At 41.5% G+C, this 21,300-nt stretch overlaps 1 protein-coding gene across 1 annotated transcript in view; it reads left to right on the forward strand.

Moving 5' to 3' along the window:
* The first annotated feature begins 571 nt into the window (after positions 1–571).
* Positions 572–21,300, forward strand: part of TRPC5 (transient receptor potential cation channel subfamily C member 5) — a 65,243-nt gene continuing 44,514 nt past the window's right edge. The window contains exons 1-2 of the mRNA XM_054215008.1: positions 572–949; positions 17,397–17,918. Coding sequence (XP_054070983.1) covers positions 572–949; positions 17,397–17,918 — 900 coding nt within the window. The remainder of the gene's footprint in view (positions 950–17,396; positions 17,919–21,300) is intronic.

Below are 21,300 nucleotides of genomic sequence, written 5' to 3' on the forward strand. Positions count from 1 at the left end.
AAGGAAAAATAAAAACCTATTTTAAGAGATGGAAGCAGAGAAGAAGCAGCAAAACCAATCAGAATATATCATGTTACTGTAAATAGGAGGGTGCAAATCAGCAGCTCCCATCACTGACAGTTCAGAGATGCTGAGGACCTGGCTTAGCAGTTAAAAAGGAGGGAAGTGAAAAAAACGTTGAGCGGGAAATAAAGCAAAGATGAGAAATCCACCTATTTGCACATGTGATAGATTATCCATAAACAGCAAGATCATGCTTCTGACCAGATAAAAGAAATCAATGGTATAGTCTTTAAACCAGACTTAAAAATATACTGAGTGTCTGTAATTCTGTGTACCTCTTCTGAGCAGTAGTGTAACCTTTATTTTTTCAGATAGCCTTTTACTGTGGGGTTGCTCAGGGGGTGTTACAGTCACTGCATTGAGAATAAAACAGCTTAAAAAGGGATTGGAAGTTTTTACCATGATGGACCTTTGGAAATTTGTCCCCTGTGAGGAGCAGATTGCTCATCGGTTTTATCACATATGCATCCTTCTTCTTCCCCCATAGGTTGCCCGGTCACTATGAACAATGGCCCAGCTATACTACAAAAAGGTAAACTATTCACCGTACAGAGATCGGATCCCATTACAGATCGTGCGAGCAGAGGCAGAGCTCTCAGCGGAAGAGAAGGCCTACCTCAGCGCTGTGGAGAAGGGGGACTATGCCAGTGTGAAACATGCCTTGCAAGAGGCAGAGATCTACTACAACATCAATATTAACTGTATGGATCCTCTTGGTCGCAGTGCCCTTTTAATAGCCATAGAGAATGAAAATCTGGAGATCATGGAGTTGCTTTTGAGCCACAGTGTGTATGTGGGAGATGCTCTGCTGTATGCAATACGGAAAGAGGTGGTGGGAGCTGTGGAGCTGCTGCTGAATTACAGGAAGCCGAGTGGTGAAAAACAGGTTAGTCGAGTGTTCCAGTTCAGTTTTAAACTATTATTCTGTGTTAGGAAAGTGGTACTGCACAGAGAGGTGCTGTGCAGGAGTCATGAAACAAAGTCCTTAATGTAGATCCATTGCTTTAAATGCCCAGAGTAGACGTGGGCAGTCCTATTTGGATGATAACTTTCCAGTCTGAGCAAACATGTTCTGCCTGACTTAAATACTCAGCATTTTCAATTTCACTCAGTGTTCTTTTCAGTCTTACAGTGCTTGTGAACATACTGATTTATAGGTTGATTTATATACGTGTACTTTGTAAAGGAATTTGGGGCTGTCTGAAATTATATTACAATCTATAAATATGAACTATTGCCATGCTGTTGTACTGATGCTAAGTGGAATTGCTTTTAATAAGTAAATCCTGAAAACACACAAGCTTATAAATAACTGTAAGCAAGCAAACAGTCTGCTAGGTTTCAGTACTTAGCCATAGTACAGACATATCATCTTGGTCTCCATCTCCAGAGAGCTCTAGTTCAGAAATGCTGAGGCAGTACGTAACGTTACAGCAGGAGCTAAGCTGCTATATATCTGAGCAATGAACAACTATGACTTGTAGGAAGGGGCCTTAGCTACAAAGCCATCAGTAAGTTACATAAGGATCTTTGTGAAAACCCAAAGTCTGAGTCCTGTCACTTCAAGTGTCACATATCACACTATCCCTAACTTTTCTTTTTTTTTCTTTTTTGCTTCTTTTCATTTGCAAGTACTACTGCCAGTAACAGTAGTTTATATACTTTACTGACCACTGACAATTTTTGCATGTTCACTGCTTAGAAAGGAACATTCAAACCTTGAGTAATCCTTATATATCAAGCCTTGTTTTTGAAGTCTACGTGAACACATCCCTCTGTGTGTGAAAGAAGAAAATGATTAATACCAGTCAATCATAGAAGAAAATGTTTTTAATGGATAGGCCCCTTAGTACATAGTTTTTCAATAGTAATTTTATGTAGCCAAAGCAAACAATAAGGATCAACTCTGACAACATTCAAGAGTGCTCAACTTAATACTTAGCAGCATTCTGCATGCTGTAGCAACGTGATTCTATGGTGTGGTTTGAGCACTAGAGAGATGAAGAATCTCTTCTATGAGACCTAAAAATTGAAATGTTAGTACTAGGTTTTAGTCTCACAAAATGTAAGTAGCAAAATACAGACCATACGTGGAGAATGAACCATTTTTATCTTGGTCTTCTAGAAAGTTTGACAATCCTATAGGCCAACAGGACAGAAACTACAATAGAAGAAAGGTATTTTAAGTAGCATGAGGAACTGCCAGTAATTTTTGCACAAGTTTCTCCTGAAATGTCATGGAAAGCAAGTGGTGGGATTCACATGGATTTCTATAAGATCTCTTGAGTACCAGAACTTGTGTCCACTTGAATTCACAGCCTTGCTGGCTTAACTGGACAGAGGTCCATGAAATAAGGTTGATATATTGCAGCTGAAATTCAGCTCCATTTCTAGTTCGGTGATACGTTTCATAGTAGGTCTGCTTCATTTTTCTTCATCTCTGTGCGAGTGTGCAGCTATCCTTCTGTAGCTAGGTTTGCATCTGCTGTGAAGTTTACAACTTGAAGGAGAACATGTGTGTGGGAGAAGAGATGCAGTGCCAGTTTCAGTTTTATTTACAAGGTTTGTTACAGGGCCAGATTTCATCAGTACATTTTAAACTAGTACTGGCTTGATGCAAGATCCTATGTACAAACTAGGATTAATTTCCCTGGCTGTGGTTCGGGCTCGTCTGTAGACCGCAGGAAGTGTTTGCCAGTAGAGGGCTGCAGGACTGGACTTCCAATTCAGCAGTTCACTGATTGTTCATGCAGTGATGGTAATTAACATTTATTTCATGTGTAGTGATATAACATTAAATGGAAAGAAGTGCTTAGTTAAGCAAAGTTGGGATAAAGTCGGTTAGCTTGTCAAATCACAAAGCTAATACAGGAAGGGTTCCTGATGCTCGTTCCACAGCAGTATCGATACACGTTCAGTAATTACCTTTGCTGGGCTCTGTCTCAGAATGTCCTTTGGGAATCCCATACCTAATTGCTTTCACAAAAAGCACCTGATAAATCAGATTAGCACAGCTTTGTCCTAATCAACTACTTGTATGTTCTAAAACATATAGAAAACCAGCTTCTTCTGGTTGAGTAGTAACAAAAATTCACACTTCATAGAACGGTTTCTGTCTGGCTGAGAAATTTGTAAGATAGTGTCACAGTACTTCTTTTATATAAGGTTTAGTATAATCTCGTCATTAAATGTACACAAGGTTCCATTTGCCTGAACAAACCTGTGTGAAGGCAGCTCCTTGGCTTACATGTAGCAGCCTATTTCCAATTAGGGGCTGTCTGTCTTTGCTGCGCTCCAGGCAAAGGTGCAGGAGAAGCATCTTCTGATTGCTCTCTCTTAAATGTTCTATACATCACCTTCGTTCATCTGAGTCTGGGGTCTGTGAAAACCTTCTAGTTCCTGTTTTCCTGCTGTCTGCCTCTGAGAGGTTATTATTTGACTCTATACCAAAGTCTTGTTCTCTGTCTGCCAGGCATGAAGACCTGTTCCTATTTGCGTCTGTTCACATCAGCTCAGTTAATTGTTTGCATCTCAAAAGCACCTGAGTAGCATCGTTCAGCATAATCCATTTTATGGGCATGTATCTTTGCTCATTCCCACAACCTTATCATTGTACCACAGTCCTGACTGAAAATGTTACAGTTTGCATTATGCCACTCTTGTGGGGTTACAGTGACTGCATCTAGTTAGCAAAAGATAAACCCAAAACAAGGCAGAAAACAGTGGCCTCTTACAGACTTGACCTGCAAAGCAGTTTCGCTCACCAGCCACCGTCTCTAAAAGGTGATGTGTCCTGGGTGCTCCATACCTCTCTCTTGAGAGCTGCCCGAGGGGAAGAGCTCTGCTTTTCCCCTGTATGATGACCTTTCCAAGGAGCAGAAGTAAGAAAACTTTCAAATATAAGAAGTGACCTTTCTTGTGTTCCTTATGTAAGAGAGTCATGGTCTCATTCACGATGTAAGGGACAGGGAGAAATGGATGAAGAGGTTGGGCAGCAGAGATGCTTGTGTCCTGTTATTAAGTGAACGCAGGCAGCCGTTATTCTGCAAACCTCTGCTAGACTGCTGTTTAAGTGCCATTTACTGAAAATACCATGACAATGGCAGGGGTAAGTCATAGCCAGTAACTATAACAACACTCTTCTCCCACACTGCAGCCGTGCGTGTAAGGGGTGTCTCGGGAGAGGAAGAAATTACTCTGTTTACATGTGGAGCGTATGAGAGCCAGGAGCATGAACCACCTCTCTCTAAAGGCTGCTACAAAGCACATGATAGATGAGTGTGCTGAACAGTGATGTGTTTAAGTAAATGTATTTCCTTTTAGGTTTACCTCCAAGCACGGTTCATGGGCTATTTTAAGAACTTAACATTTCTCCCCAAGTCTGTTCTGCCCGGTCCTGACAACTTAAGCCACTGTTTTGTGTACTGCTCTGTGAGTCTCTTGATAAAGCTGGGGAGAAGACTTCACCAGTTACAGCCAGAATAACTCTATTGCTAATAAAGTTACAGCTGTTTTGAAAGATACTGTCACCTATGGGAGATTTTGGGTTCAGTGAGAGAGTCGTCATAGTGCAAGCATCTTACTTTGATACCATGGGAAGACCATAGAGGTGTGCTGATGTGCTTCGCTCTCAGCAAAGAACAAAGCCCAGGCTTTAAATGACCCATTCTCTTCTTCAGATCAGAGCTAACCTTTCCTCAAATATGCCACACCATGCTCTGAGGTGCACTCTCACTTTTATTTTTACTGTCAGTGTGCAAGTGTGGTCCAGAGCGCAATGGGAGATGCCTGTGTGCAGAGCATGTGGTGCTGCAGGCTGCCCACCCTGCCCACCCACCGCAGCAGAGGTGGGAGCTTTGGTGACCTCAGTGGGACGTGGTCTGGACCCGGCACAGCCCTAAGAGCTGAATTCTCAGGGAAATAAAGGAAAATTCAATTATCTACTCAAAATAGATTAAGTAACAAAAGAGCTTTTCTAGTTCTGTGATTTTTACAAGTTCACTTGCTATTTCCAAACGTTATGTAATTTATTCCAATTAATCCTCCGAGCTTTTTTTTTAAACCATAGTTCACTTTGGTCAGTCACTTTGTATTGCTGATTGGTCACTTAAATTGTAGGATACTTTGTTTTTCCCTAAATAGATGACGGACATTTGGAAAGCAAGCAGCCTATTCATGAATATTAAGAGGAACAACAAAACAGACTAACATTCCTGGAACCTGGAGGGTATGCAAGTGTTGCTTTTCCTGCAGAGATTTGTAGTCAGTGAATATGCATTCTCCAGGAAATAAAAGTGAGCCTAATCTGGTGCTGTGATAGTTATTGTTTGGTTTTCAGGACAGTGAAGGGGCTGATATTGTACTGCATAGAGCCAAAAGAGTAGTATATGTGCTGCATAAAGCCGAAAGAGTAGTATATGTGTACTGCAGACTGCTTGGCATGGCAAATCCATAGTCAGGTCTTCCACACGATGATTGTCATGTTATTTAAATAAAACAACAAACCACTGAATAATCATCAGAAAGAGTGGGGCTAGGATACAAGTAGTGAAAAACAGCACACACAGATGCAGTATTGACTTTGTCCCAGGCTTGTTGAATCAGGTGGCTCATCTCTTTTGGGGTTGGAATGCTAAGCTGCACAGTTGTCTGTGCACAGGACAGGTCCAGTACCTACAATGGCAAAAGAAGATTTTTTGTACTGTTCTATAGGTACGCATCAAAACCAGATCTGGCTGTGGTCCCATGGAGTTGGAATTAACAGGGAACTTGAAATTGCTTCTTTCATTTTTTTGATTCACTACTACTGTAGGAGCAAGGGAATGTATATATGAAGCCTGTTGAACAAATTCTCTTTTACAGTAAAGTCTTCTGTCTACCAACCTATTAGATCTTCGAGTTTTGTCAGAGTTTTTTTCCTAAAAGTCATATCAGAAATTTTTTTAACTATACAAACATAAATACAGTGGGTTATGTTTTCAGCCAGGCTGGAGTCCGCACCTAAACTACACCAGCAAAGAGCAGGAAATATATGTCTGAAAATTCACATTTTCCTATATATTTGATTCACTTTCAGTTTATCATTAGTAGTAGTTGTATTTCCAGACATTTTGAAGCCCACTGAAATCAGTACAAATTTTCCCTTTGACTCCAGATGAGGTCTTCAGGGGCATTTTCTTAATGGCCTCCTGTGTGAATCCTGTGAAGTGGTCCTGGTTCTCCACTAAACATGCATCATAGCTTGCAGGGTAGCGCTCTCAGTTTGCACAGATCTTGCACCGTTTTTTGCCTTGCCACAATGAACGTGTGTGCACGATACCAGACACGGTCTCTGCTGACTGCTGAGCCCTCCTTCGGTTCTTTAAGAACCTATAATCAGCCATCTGAATTACTACATGTTCATAGTGTAGCCATAAGCACCTTTACGGGTAGCTGTTTTCTTCACAACAATCAGAGCTGACATCAAATGTTTACATAAGGATGATACTAGCATCTCTCTGGTATCTGCCAAAATTAGCAATTTGCTCACGGCAGATGGCTCCAAATTAATCTGGTTCACAGATGGGAGTACAAATACAATTCCTCAATAATGAGAATAAAAAGAAAAGGGATCTCAGTATTTATGACCGTGATTCAGTTTGTTTCGATGGTCCAAAGGCTTTCTGAATCAATGAGATCTCAACAGATACCTATCCATATGTCTTCCAAAAGAAGGAGCTTTACAGAAATAAATCCCAGAAGAATATGGCTGTGAAGAGGAGAGAAAAAGGCAGGTTTTCAGTCTGAGTTGCTAACCCTCAGATACCTGCTGCTGGTAGGTTGCTACACTTGATAGTATTAGCGAACTTAAAATTTGACCTCAAAAATCCTCTTTCAGATGAGCTGATGAGTGAAAATCTGCCTTAATCTTTGTGTAAATATCATAGATCAACAGCCTAGAGACAATCTTTTGTGAACCAGAAATTATGTGTTGTGTTAAACCATTTTATTCTTGCCCAAATCCAGTAGCTTTCTTGATACAATGTGGTTTAACTTAATTTTCCTATTCACATAGGGTTCTTTGCCCTGGATGCAGAGTCCAGTGCAAAGTTTAGCTCTTACCACGCATGGCCCTTGATTTGTGCACTTACTGATACTTATTTGATGTACAAGCTCATGGCTGGCATTGTCAGCCCTGTGCTATCACTGACAGGGCTTTTTAAGTCAAAGGAAGCAGATCAGTTGTCAGATATCTCATGACATAAAAGCTAAATTCTGCAGGCAATTAGAAAGAGAAGAGTTTTAGAAGGAGCTGGTGTTCCTCATGCCCTGGCTGAAGAGGTTGCTGTGGATCTGTCTCACCTGCAGGCAACGTGCACAGAGGTACCCTGTGGCAGGACCACAGGATCCGGGGTTTGTGGCTGTGAAAAATGTTATCCTGCTTCCTTCAGTAAAAGGTTTATGTTTCTTTTAGAGGTAGAGACTTGTGGACTTTCAGCTAAAATTGCTAAGCCTTGCAGCACTAGCTCCTAACCTATAAGCTGAGGATGGATGTGGGGAGATCGCTCACATGCAGACTGAACAAAGAAGTCTTGCTTAGTGGTGGTAAAAGATATTCTGGGTGCATGCACTGTTTTTTTATAGAACATCACAGACAAGGCCAGTGGCAGCAAGCATGAAGCGTTACAAAGGTGTGAAGTATAACAAAGTGATCAAAGCAAGCCCAAAGTGCAAGCAGATCTGTGTAGCTGTAGCCTTTCTGCAGCGTTAACCATTGCATACCAGCAGTGTTTGTGTTCTTCTTTGAGTTTAAATCAGTTAGGTCAGGAAGGTGTTGCTGGGCATCTGTATCAAGGAAGTCTATAGGCATGACCGGTTCTCATTGAGTTCTTGCTATTGAGCACTGTAACAGAGAGGGTAACAGGCTGATTGGTACGACTCAGTACAGATACTGTGCCTTTCGGTGTGACTCAAACCAGCCATCTCCATTTTAATATGAGAGTCCCAAAGTGACAAGGGAAGACTGAACCTGGTTAGATACACTCTGAGCAAGAGCAGGTTCTGAAGAACAGAAGCAGTTGAGAAGAACTCGCCACGAGTTCTTAGTATGAAAATATTTGAAAGGCACAATAAGGAAGAAAGATTGTGTCTGAAAACAGAAAACTAGCTGTTACTGCTCCAAAGCCTAATGGCTCTGCTAGCATCCAAGCTTTTCATTATTTTTATTGATGCAGTAATAATTCACAGCTATAGTTAACGTGCCTTTGACATTGGTGGCTGCCTTCGAAATTGGTGGCTGCCTTCGAAACGAATTCCATCTAATTAAACTAAACAACAGAGAAATCAAAGACTACTTCAGTTAATGATTACATTTAACTGGGAACTTCTTCCCTCCCTCCCCACTACCTTCCTCCCCACATAATCTTAAATCTATGAGAAGGAGGTGTGGAGCAAAACAAAGAACTTGGTGATATATTGCATAGACCTAATGAGTAGCATCGGGGATAGGGCTTGCAGGCTGCAGTGCCAGCTACATCTGACAGTGGCAGATAAGTCACTAGCTCCTTCTCCCAGGCCAACATAAAGTCTGTTATTAGTTCCTAGGAGAGTTGGTGGGGTCAGGCCAGGAACTGCATCACAGCACACACAAACATGTCGTGCTTGTAATTTAACATATAGACAGGTGGAAAAGTCGGGAATGCGCTGTTATACGAGATGCTTCCCAGGGAATTATCTTTATTAATTTGTGGGAGTGATCTTAGCACTTGCCTGTGTTCAGCTCACTGTACAGTGTATTTTCAGTCAGGAGCGGGGGGTGCATGGGATTCAGCTGGGTAGACCGCCTGGAACAACCTATTTGTAGGGGGAAAAAAAATCCTGTTTGTCTTCTTACGCAAGGAAACTTTTGGTCTCTCTATAGATCTGTTGATTAAGGAGTTAATTTTCAAAAAAATATATTTCATTACCTATCCAGCCTCCATGAATGTGCCCAGTTTACTCACCACCCTTTGCTCATGAGCCCCAATTACAGCATTCGCTGCTCCTTTACCTCAGCCCCCAGACATCACATAACACATGATTTGCCTCTGGTCTGTATGACTTCTGAAGCCCAGAAGGGGCTTTTGACATGGCTATCTAGATTCATGGATACGAATACGCAGGAGAGTCCGCCTGGTGCAACAGTTGCAACACATTTCCCAAGGGAAGCTTCTTTGTATGGGGATACTGAACGTAACAAATTACAGGCTCCTCCGCTACAAAGCTCTGGGATCTATAAAGAACTGCAGGATGGTTTAGTAATAGTAGACTAGGAGTCCCCTAGTCCTTGTCTGTCTGTTGAACAGAAATGTGCTTGGGTTTGCAAAGTAGAATGGCACCTTTATGGCTTGTTTATCCCTGTGATGGGAAGTCTTTTGGTGGCAACAAGATGCGGAGGGGAATCAAAAAGGCATTGACTGAAAACAATATTCTCCCTGCTCGTCTCCGCATTGTTACAGCAAGGGAATGCTGTAATTCAAGGTCTGTGCTCTGTCATTGGGAGAACATGTTGGAAAACCACTCAAGCACGAGGTTCAGGGTCACGTGCACTGTTGGTACTTAATTCATGGCAGTGCGAGAGGGCTTGTGTGCTCCACTTAAATACTCTTCAGGCAGACAGATGATGAGTTAGAGGCAGTCTCTGAAGCATGAGGAGCATATCATTAGCGAGATGTTTTGAACTACCTAACATTAGAAATAATAAAGGAAGACATTGCCTAAGTGGTAAAAAAGGAAGATCACAACAACACAGATTTTATTCTCACGTGAGACCCTGCCGCCTGTCTAGATTGTCATTTCTTTGCTACTACAAACACTGGGGTCTTTTTCAGAAGCCACAGTATTTTCTTGGTTAGTACAATAACAATGCCAAAAGCACAGCTTAATAGTCAAAACGGGAAGAAACGCTGCCTCCTGCTTTGTGAGCATCAAGACGTGTTTTGTGCAACATCATACAGCGCTGGGCTGGCACCAGATGCAGTCACTCGCTCCTCGCTGTGATGTCCTCTTATGATTGAATCTGATTCTTTTCTTTTTTTTTTTTTTTTTTTAAAGGAACATGATTGACTCAGAACACAACCCCATCTCTCCCAAGCAAAAAGCCCTCCGTTTTCAAGCCCTGTTAGCAATGTATTACCTCACCTAAACTTAATGAAACATCTCTCATACGCACACAATAATAAATTACAGGAAATAGGGACATTTTATGTACAAAGATGACACAAAAAGCTATAGATAGCATGATTATTAGCCTATATTAGCACATCTTGTCCTTGTTACCACTAAGAATAGGAAATACAGAGGCCAGATAAAATTAATTAAAAAGCTGGACAACTCTTCCCTCCCAGAATAAATCCTGGAAAATTTTAGAAAAAGAGTAGCCGTAATAAAACAAAGATTACCTTGAAGACAGAGCCTGCAGATTTCCAGATAACCGTGGACTGGTTTTATTTCAGCATGATTAGGGTCAGGGGAAAGCTCATCCACAAAATTAAAACACATCTAAGGCGCAGCGATGTTCCAAGGCCTTTAGTGTAGTTAAGTAATTTACAGGACTGGATTAAGTAAGCTCTTTAACAAAATTAATTTCTAAACTTAAAAACAACGTTAAAAATTGTTAAGGTTTAGTCTGTATTTTTACCCAAAACAGCTGCTCCTATCACAGAGTAACTCTTAAAATGGTAATGAAGAAAGGTGAAAAAATGAACAAACAGCATTTTATGTTTCCAAATGGGGAAAATAACCAGCTTCAGGCATATATGAACTAGTCTGCCTATCCAAACGTCCAGAGGCAACTCCATTTACTGTCATGCCAGCAATACTAGGCTGAGTTGGTATCAGAGGGTCTCGGGAAACAGATCTAGTGGGCAGCCAGGGAATGTCTACATTCTGGCAAGGCATTGGTAGATCCATAACATGCTGGGAGCCAGGTCCTGATGTCACTTATGACACTTTTTCTCTAGCAGCTTCATTAACGTCTGGATTTGTAACAGTCCCAAACTTATGTCCCTTTTTTGTTTTAACTGGACAAGTGTCATTATTCGGTTGGCCCCAGGCTATGTAAGCTTATGATAAAACTTATGATAGCTGGTCAGATCATAGAGATAACGTGACATAACATGCCAGTTGTCATTACAATGAACTTCTCAAGCATTCTTACACAGCTGAGACGTCATAACCAGGAGAGGGTGCAATTGCTCATGGCACAACACTGGTCTTATTTCTCTAAACAACGGCAGGCACTCGCTAGCTCCTCTTGCTGCTGGATTCAGTAGTTCTTAGCTGGAGCAAGACATGGGAACTCAGGGCAAAGCAGACCTCGAGACTGCACTTCATTTAAATACAAGAGGTTTAAACGCAAGCTAACTCCCTAACAGCATCCCTCTGTGACTTGGAGAATAAACTCCACACTGACTGCACTCTTTCTTCATTTCACCATCAGCTGCCTCATCTTATTTCCTCCATCTGCATCAGAAAGGGAGAGTGGCTTAGAGGAGAGAGTGCTCTGTCTGGAATAAATTGCCATAGGCCATTTAAATGCATATTTGCAAAATCCTTTCCTTCTGAAGGCTTCTCCCTGTATTCCTCTTTTGTAATCCCCAACAAAAGAGAAGTTATGTAGTATCCGCCACAAATGATGACATCCTTTGACAATCTTTCTGGCTGTGGTGCATTTCCTAAACACATGGCTGAACACAACAAGCTCTGATGCAGTTCTGCCACTATCAAATACACTAGGTTTCCATTTAGCTCTGAAAACTAATCCCTTGGGTCTACCTCCATTTTTAAACACATGGATAAGAAGCCAAATTAAAACTTGAAGAATCTACCGCAGATATATCCGGATTAATGTATTTTGCTTTTTGGTTGCAGAGAAAGAAGTTAGTTATGCAAAAATCATAAATGTAATTTTTCACATTATTTCAGTAGTAATTTTTTTTTTGTTGAAAGTTACATACTTCACTGTTAATATCTACCATCTAGTAACCTTTTATCAGCATTTCGCTTTCTACAAGGCACCAAAAGGTACTGATTTTCTCTGTTTTGCAGTATCAGTCTGAAGGGGAAAGACTTTATTTGGCTTTACAGGCATGTAAGTCACTGTGCAGATTTTAGACCAGAAGGAGCCTTTTCTTCAGCTGGATATTCTGGCACAGCTGTATTGAAATCACTGGAATACTTCAATAACAACAGCAGAGCTTGCCTAAAAGTACATCTACAACCATGGGTCCTTTATACCAGAGTTAAGAACTTGTTCATAACCAGTACAAAAGCCCTTGAAGTACATTACTTCTGTTATCAGTTTGCGTTGTTCATTATATTTCATTAACCAAATTACATCGTATTATTCAATGAATTGCTCTTCAGAGAAAAACTATCCTCCCTATTGATATAGATATTGTCATCACTCTGATGCAAGATGTCTCTCAAGGCATCTCTGATTAGATATTCAGTTATTGAAGGCGGCACCACTGCATCACCTAAAGTGAATGCTTAAATTTATAGACACATGCAACATTTTTCCAGAGTCCCACATAAGGAAACAAATGCCCATGGGGTTCCATCAATGAAAGAATTTGTTTATGGATTTAGGCAAGGAGCAGGATTCAATTGGTCATGCCAGTCACAATGTGTATTTTTTTCAAGACTCTTTTGCTGGTAACATGGCTGATCTGCAGTCTAGCAACACTGACTCTGTCTCTCATTCTCTATTTATAGAGCTGCAGCTAGAATTACCACAGGACTGCGATTCTGAACAAAATCACAGTCACTGCTAAAGCTCCTTTGACCGCTGAGCCTTGCACTAAATTGATGTAGTACAAAATCTTCTTTTTAGAATGACAGAAATTGGCTGTGCCTCTTACCATGCTTGTGGATGGCATAGGCACTTCCCCCATAGGGCTGCATGCAGAAAAACAGACTAGAAATAGGAAATCCTTGCTCAATAAGTTACCCAAGCTTTCATTTTAACAAGTGTTACATTTGAAGTTTTCCAGTGAAGTTGCATGAGTTTGTTTTCTTTAGCAAAACATTGTTTTTTGGCAATTGGAAAATCTTTTATAACGTATAGTTGTATCAAAAAGTTATGCAAGCTGAAAGTAATGCAGATTAATAAATTTACAGTTTGTCATGATTATACTTACAGTTCATTACACTGGTCCAGGTGAGGTGCTATTTTATGGAATGGAGATGGCTTGAAAATGTGGCAATTTCATCTGTACGAGGTAAAAGTATTATTAGTTATTTTGAAAGTAGCGGCATTCTCCATGCCAGACAGGATGCCTATATAGACTGTCTGTGACCTGAGAAGGTAACAATTATAGATTAACAAAACTAAGAAATTAAAGGATTTTGTGGTTAGGCTTTGCTTTACTTTCTAGATATTCTTGTTTCAGTTCAGATCTGAAGCACTGAAGGGTTATCCAGGGAGACTGCAGCTGTGAGCATCAGTGAAGGGGAATCCTGAGGCGAGACCTCAACATGGAGACTAGTGTCTGGTAGGGTTACCAGACCATAATCAGGAGGACTGTCAATAGAGAGGGGCAGAAAAGCATAAGATACAGATAGAAACAGAAAACCACCTCAAATAGGCATTAGACAGAGGCAGGCCCTTTTCTCAGAGTTCAAGATTTTGCACTTGACTGGCAAGTTCCTTTGCTGCAGAACAGCCTTTTTTTCACCTAGTTACCCTTTTTTTACATGCATAGATAGATGACAGAAGCTGTAGAAACACTGTAGCTTGCTTTGAAGTCTTCAGGTGTTTAAACCTGCATATTAGCTCCCATGGTCTTTAAAAGGCAAAAGATGCATTCATAGTAGTCTTTCAGTTTGGTTGAGGAGCATGCATTTGGGGTGTACCTGCTTAACCTCCCCATTAACTGCTCTTCGGTTCACATTACTGAGCGGACTAGATTAAGTCCAAAGTAAAAGTCCTAAGAGACCTACAACAAGGCCATTGGGTCTTCAGTGCCAGGTTATTGGGTTTTTTTGCTCTGTAGTTCTCTTCTTACACTGTACTAGTTACTAACGTAAGCAGAGGTTCTTGCTCTTCCTATTCAGAGCTTCTTTCCAGCAGTGCACTATTTACTGGAAAAGTTGTTTTTCTGTTCAGAGGAGAGCTTAGCTATACTCAACAGTGCTTTTATGTGAGCTAATCCTCCATTTTCTTCTCCTCTAATGAATTAAGCTTGTTTCTCCCCCTGCCTTTTTAAATAAAGGAGATTTTTCACTCACTGTAGTATTGTTCAGACCAGCAGTGGTACAGTGGTAAGCAGCCTACCTTTATGAGGATTAAGTCTAGAAAGATGGTAACAAGATTCAATCACTTGTTGTTAATGGTAGCGTTAATTTCTTAAGCGAATGTTGCCAAGATGAAGTACAGACGAGGCACATGCTCCTATGCAAGTAGTGACAATAAGGTTCTGAAGGACTCAGCTTAACAGCTTGTGTCAGGTGATGAGGTTAATGGAAAAGAATTTCTTATTCAGGTCACTTAATGAAAATAACCTTGGAAGGGCTTAGCAGAGCCCATGAGGTAGAATAATTTATTCCTCTTCTGCTTCCATCACTGTAAGTTAACCCAAAACATAGAAGAAGCTGATCTAAACATGACCTCAACCTGTCAGAGCAGTGCAGGAGGAACATCAGCAATTACAATGCATTGCTGTAATCTCTGCTGCCCACCCAATGATAATACACAGAATACAGCCTTCAAAGCAGAGGCTTGATTTGCATAGCCCCATCTTTAAAACAAGACTGTTTGTTAAGATACAGGTTATTGAAACACTGTGCAAGACAACAAAAATATGCACCACAAGACATAGAATTCTTAGCCCATGCATGGTCTTTGGATCAGCCAAGCATAGAAAAGAGAAAGGCCACAGCAGCCATCATTCGTGCTATTCCTGTTCTGTGTTTTGGTGGTTTGTTTTACTGCTCAGCTATAATCAGAAATGAGCTTCAGCCCTGTGATTTGAGGCCTTTCACTGATCTGCCCCCAGACCCCAGAGAGCCTGTATGTCTCTGCACCACCATTTCCCTTCTTATCCCTTAATTAAAGTGCTGCACGCTGCCTGCGAAAACATGCCTTCCACAGAGCACCTGCCTGAATCCTGACAAAGTAGTGCTCCACTCCTGGGGTGAGGGCTTGCAATATGAACCAGAATAACAGATGAGAGATCCTGATTTGATCCCAAACCTTGGGACAACCATTTTAAGAGCCCTAGATCCAGATTTAGAAAACCTCAGGAGTAGTCAGAAGCAGACAAGATTAGCACTGTCCCCACCTGTAACATTACTACCTCGTCGGCAAGTGTCCATTTCATATTCTGAGCAACATGAATACCTCATCTGTGTAAAACTGAAAATCCTTTTCACAGCCCTGGGTACAATAACTTCCATATAGGAAAAACAAGATCAAACTTGACAGTAATAGGAGTGATAGAGGGGGAAACCATTATTCCTTTGAGGCAGAGGCTGTGAATACAGCAGCCAGTGACTGGCTGAAAAAGGAGGAGAAGAAAGATAAATGCAGTTATTCAAGCATCAGGGCTTAAAAAAAATGCTTCTAAGAGAGAGAAAAAAGAAAAACCCGCACCTTTCTCTTGACATTTAACAAACTACCTAAACGAGCTAAGCAAAGGAAAAGAAAGTAAGTCAAAGACCTTACAAAGAGAGCTCCTTTCAGCTGTTTGTTACTAGATATCTTAAAGGACATTTATCCAGCCTTACTAAGAGCCACCCAGCCCTCCATGACCCACAGCAAATTCTCACTGCCATTCTCTCTTCTTCCCATGAGCCATATTTACAGGCTCTCTCCTGGCTGCCTCTGTAGGGACCAGCCTTGTTAGCAAAGCCTCTTTACACCTGTGTGTCTGTAGGCTGCCGGAGATTTAACGCCTTGTGTTCTGCATCCAGGGTAGCAGACTTGTATTATTCCCAAAAATGCCTCTATCCAGCCAGTGAGCCCCGGGTCCAGTAAATGACCCAGCACCTTGGCATGGTGCCGACCTTTGGGAGAGTGTCGTGTATTGTGAACAGGCTCTTGTCCTGCTGTTGGCTGCCTTACATAGTGGTTTATCAATCAACCACAGCTCAGGAGTCTTCAGCTCTTTAGTGCTATAGAGGCACTTAACTCCCGGGGCACTTGGATTCCAGTGGTTAGAGGTTCACTGTCTCACAACCACTCTTAGGTGTATCCTACAGAAGGATTTCTAACTGGTTGCGTCATGCTACTTTATCGCGGCTTTACTTTTGGATTTTTACAGACTGAGTAATGTTTCCTGTCATTAGTACTCTTTGACAATAGTTACGCCTTTGACATTTGCAAGGGGAAGCAGGCCTGCTGTTCACCAAAACCTGCAATCACCCCTCGAGCAGCAGGATGCCAACTGCCAGGGCAGGAGCGGTGGGCACACGAAGTACAGTATGCTTGAGTAATGATTAACATACAACAAAGAGAGCTGCCTGTGCTGCAAATGGAAACACACTGCGTGCTTGGGATGTAAGAGCATTTTGGTCTAATTTTGCAGTCTGCATATAGTAATAAGACACAACAGGGTGTGCATTAAGCTCATCTTTTGAGAAGTGCAACAGTAGCTGAATAATGCACACCCTGCAGTGTCTTATTTGTAGTGGACTATGGCTCATTAATTTTACATTTAAATTTTTTCAGACCCATTAAAAAAAAAAACAAATCTATTCTGATGGCAGTTATGTAATGTATCCTTCCACTGAAAAGTATTTTCAAATAAAAACAGTAGGGAAAAGGTGAGGAAGAGCTTTGCAGACCAGTGTTTGCTTTGTTTGTGTAGGGCCTGCTACGAGCAGGTTCTTGGCCTGCTAATGCAGGCATATAATGCAAATAATGATAGTTACTTAAATCTATTCAGCGTTCACTCTTTTCTAGACTTTCTTTTCTTTTTTTGTGTGATTATCTGGGCCTTTTGTCTTCCTTTTTTCCTGCAAAAGTCCACCTTTTGGTATATGAACCGATACCCATTTCAGAACAGGTTCACATATAGAGCGTTCAGATGGGGATGTGACTGACTTTTACACCAGACTGGGAACTGAATGGTCACAGGTTCCTGCTTATGAGGCAGGCAAGCACAATTTGCAGGAAGATGGTTTCACCAGAATGGCAGTGTGTGTGTGTGTGTGCGCGCGCGTGTGTGTTCATGGATACAGTAGGATTTTAAGAGCAGTGGGTGTTATAAAAACTCTGGTTTGTCATGACATCACTTCAAAAGTATGAAGGAGGGACATGCGATTTCTGCTGTTCCACATGAAATATGACTATTGTTTATCCCTTTATATAGGTTCCAACCTTGATGATGGACACACAGTTTTCAGAATTCACTCCAGATATCACCCCAATAATGCTGGCGGCTCACACCAACAACTATGAAATCATCAAACTGCTTGTCCAAAGACGGGTAACAATTCCACGCCCACACCAGATCAGATGCAACTGTGTGGAATGTGTCTCCAGTTCAGAGGTAGACAGCCTGAGGCATTCCAGGTCAAGGCTGAACATCTACAAAGCCTTAGCCAGCCCATCGTTGATTGCCTTATCAAGCGAGGACCCCATCTTGACGGCCTTCCGACTGGGCTGGGAGTTGAAGGAGCTCAGCAAAGTGGAAAATGAGTTCAAGGCTGAATATGAAGAGCTTTCACAGCAGTGCAAGCGTTTTGCTAAGGACCTTTTGGATCAAGCACGGAGTTCCCGAGAATTGGAGATCATTCTCAATCACAGAGATGATCAAAGCGAAGAGTTGGATCCACAAAAATGTCATGATTTGGCAAAGCTAAAGGTAGCAATAAAGTATCACCAGAAAGAGGTAAGAGTCATCTAAATGCGAAGGTGTGTGAAGGCTTCATGTATTGGGTAAAATGATTCATTTCTCTAGTCCCCATGGGTTTGTTCAGGGTTAGTAGCTGAGAGCCAGCAGGGGTGAGTTTGGATTGAGTGGAGAACCGTGTGCAAATGGGTTAGTCACAAACCAGGAGGTTCAGTGTGCCTTGATGACAGCATGAATCTGATGACAGTTGAGGGCAACAGGGCTGGGACTTGCTGCAGTGGGTTATGGCTTCTACGGCACCAACACTTTCCGTTTTAAGGATACTTGAATCCCATTTCATTGTAACCCATCCCCCTGCAAAGAACAGCCTTCAGAGACTTCCAGGTTTGGTAGCTCCGAAAGCTTTTCCTGGTCACCGCTTTTATACAGGAACCAAAAGCTAGAAGGGGTTGCTTGATTCATAAAGGTCTTGACCACAGGAAATAATGTAATATACAATTCACTTCCTCCAGGCACCAAACACTTCCTAGCACCCATTCAACACTAACTCATAAGGGCCAGAGAAATGACAGCAGTAAAAGAGAGCACTCTCACTGTCACAGGTCTCCACGTTACCAGCAATTTTGTTAGGTGAAGATGCTCATGTGATGCTAGGAAGTGGATCACGTCATGCTAATACTTCTTCACACCTGAGACACCTCAGGTTGATTCTTGCTCCTTGATTCATCCATGCTTTAGGAACTGAGAAGCAATTCCCAGAAATTCAAACTCCTGCCCGTAGTACCAGAAAGGAAAGACATACTTCAGCTAAAGGGCACAGAGCCTTTCAGAAGCCCTGCAAATCCAGAGATTTATAAGCTGATTCAATAAAGGCCATGAACCCAAGGAGAATGATGGCAACAGTTTCATTAGTTGGCTCTGGGTCTTCTTTCTCTTTCCAAACCTGGACAGAATTTAGTAGATGATATATTACTGTTGGCCAGTGATGTTCCAGGTTATCTGAAGGAGGAATTTAGCTTGCTTGGTTGAGGAACTGAATTGCAATGTCTATTACATTCTTCTGCATCCAGAGGGTGACAAGAGTGGCAGAAGAGCCTGCCACATTGCTCTTTTCACTGTCTTCCCCACATTTGATGCTTTGTTTTATGCATTGACGCAGATGAGGACAGCCTGATACGATACATTGCACCTCCCTTAATGGCTGCTCGTGTCATCTGAGGTAAAATAGTCGAGAAGTGAAAGATGCAGATTTTCTTTTCTTCCCTTTGGTCTGTTGCGCCTCCTGGGTACCAGCCCCTTGATGCAACAAGCTGGAGCCAAAGCCTTGAGCTTTCTGGGATCTAACACGTGGTCACTTACTGCTCTTACTGGGCTACTGCAGGGAAGTGTCCGGCTCACCGGCCTTCATGTCAGGTTGTGGTTTTTATTCTAGCTGACAGGGTTAGGTAACACCACAAGTGCTTTAGGGACACGAATAAATAGTGAAGAATTTGTCTGGAGAAGGGTAATACAGTATATCAGGTCAAATGTTCCTTGAATCTAAGAAGGGCCAGAAACTCTACTTCTGGGGTTTTTTTACTGGCCTGAGAGCCACAGACGCTGCATCCCCATACACCCTTCAGCAGCCAGGACACCACTGGCACTGCTGTGTGTAGATCACTGCTGATTTTGATGTCTTGCCACAGTTCAGGCTCACTATTGACATTCAAGCATAAATCTGTGGCTATGCCTTATCTTGTGTTCACGTTAAGAAACTGCAAGCCTGAAGGAGCTCACTATATGTGAAATGTAGTGCTGAACAGTCCTGAAACTCTTTTATTTTAAAGTAACAAATTTTTAATCTTTGCTTGCTTGCTCGACAGTTTTTATCTCTTTTTTTAGGCATATTTGGCTGAATTCCAAGCATATGGACAAATTCCATGTTTTGTGACATATTCATGACAGTTCCAGCATATAAATGATAGCAAATACGCTCTGTGTTGCCAGCTAAAGGCAGTGCTATTTCCAGGTAGAATACTAGTGGGGAGGGACAGAATGAATGAGTTTGGGAAACCAGCACTACTGAACCCCCTCATCCTACCTGGTTATTCACAAATACCCAATGCATCCTGCAGGATGGTGTTTGTACGCAACAAAATATTTTCTTATCATGATAATTAGTCAAATACAAAACACCAAGCAGGATACAAAAGTCATTGCCAGCTTCTGAAAAAAATGAGTAGGAACATTTGTCAGGGAGACACTGAGAAATGCCTTTTAATCATGATTGAAGAGAATTTTTGTGGGGAACAGGAAGGAAAATAGAAACAAGTTTGGTTTTGTGAGAGACAGTTCTGCAGAGAGAAACAGCAGACACTTAAAAAGTAGATCTTCTTGTTCTGATGAAGCTTTTTATGTCTTAACACTATATGGGATTGGATGGAGAAGCTTTTTATATCTTAACATTGACAAAGTTACAAGTCAAATCTCTAGTAGCCTAAGCTGAAAATCCAAAGTGGACCTTAGTTATTTTCTGGTGCTGTAAATCGTTACCGCAGTTGTTAGTTCTTTATATTCAACATAAAGAATGCATAATCTTACATCGATTTTAGACTAACTGCTAGACAAATTTCCTGCAGCTTTTTTTCTTTTTGATTGAAATAAACCTCAAAAATTTCCCCAAAATATGAAATTATTCCATTTCAGCTTAATTGGGCAGATACATTCAACTTCGAGATTCCTTCTAGAGAAGTTGTGTAGAGGGTATTGGCAAAGACATCATTGCCTTTGGATGGAGGAGGGGCAGCACTGTGGGTTTTGGGTTGGGAGTAGATCTTAAAGTTACTTTTTTCTTTGTAACAGCATAAGCAATCTGGGAATTCAAGAGTACTCTTCACCAGACACGTTATTCAGTATTCTTTTCTCCAAGGCATTTCAGATGAACCCACCATGCCTTTTTTTTTCCTTCCCATTGCACTCCCGTACTGAAGAGTAGGTGCTGCTTTGTTTCAGGTACAGAAAAGTAACAGCATTCAGATTTCTAGTGCAAGTTGATGATCTCTGGCAGTGAACACACAGGACTGAAAAAAATCCAAATAGGAAAAGCTAGACATCTAGGGGCAGCGCTTGCTCCAAACTGGGCCATTGGAGGAAAGCTTTTAAAGCTAGTTAGGTTGCTAAATATGCAGGTAAGTAGACAGTAAATTTTTAAACAGAGTATAATCTGGCTAAGCTCCTAAATCCTGTTGGAGATTAGACACTTATCTTGCTGAGGCAATTTGAAATTACACTATGGAATTAGCTGCATTTTTTGGCACCTAGCTACTGGAGAAAAATCTGATCTTGTACGTCAAGTTTTAGCAAACAATCAGCAATCATCACCACCACAGACACAAATCCCTGTTCCCCACACTGAATCCAGTAAACATCCTCATGGTATACA

This window comes from Rissa tridactyla, chromosome 9 (genome assembly GCF_028500815.1).
Source record: "Rissa tridactyla isolate bRisTri1 chromosome 9, bRisTri1.patW.cur.20221130, whole genome shotgun sequence".
Lineage (NCBI taxonomy): Eukaryota > Metazoa > Chordata > Aves > Charadriiformes > Laridae > Rissa > Rissa tridactyla.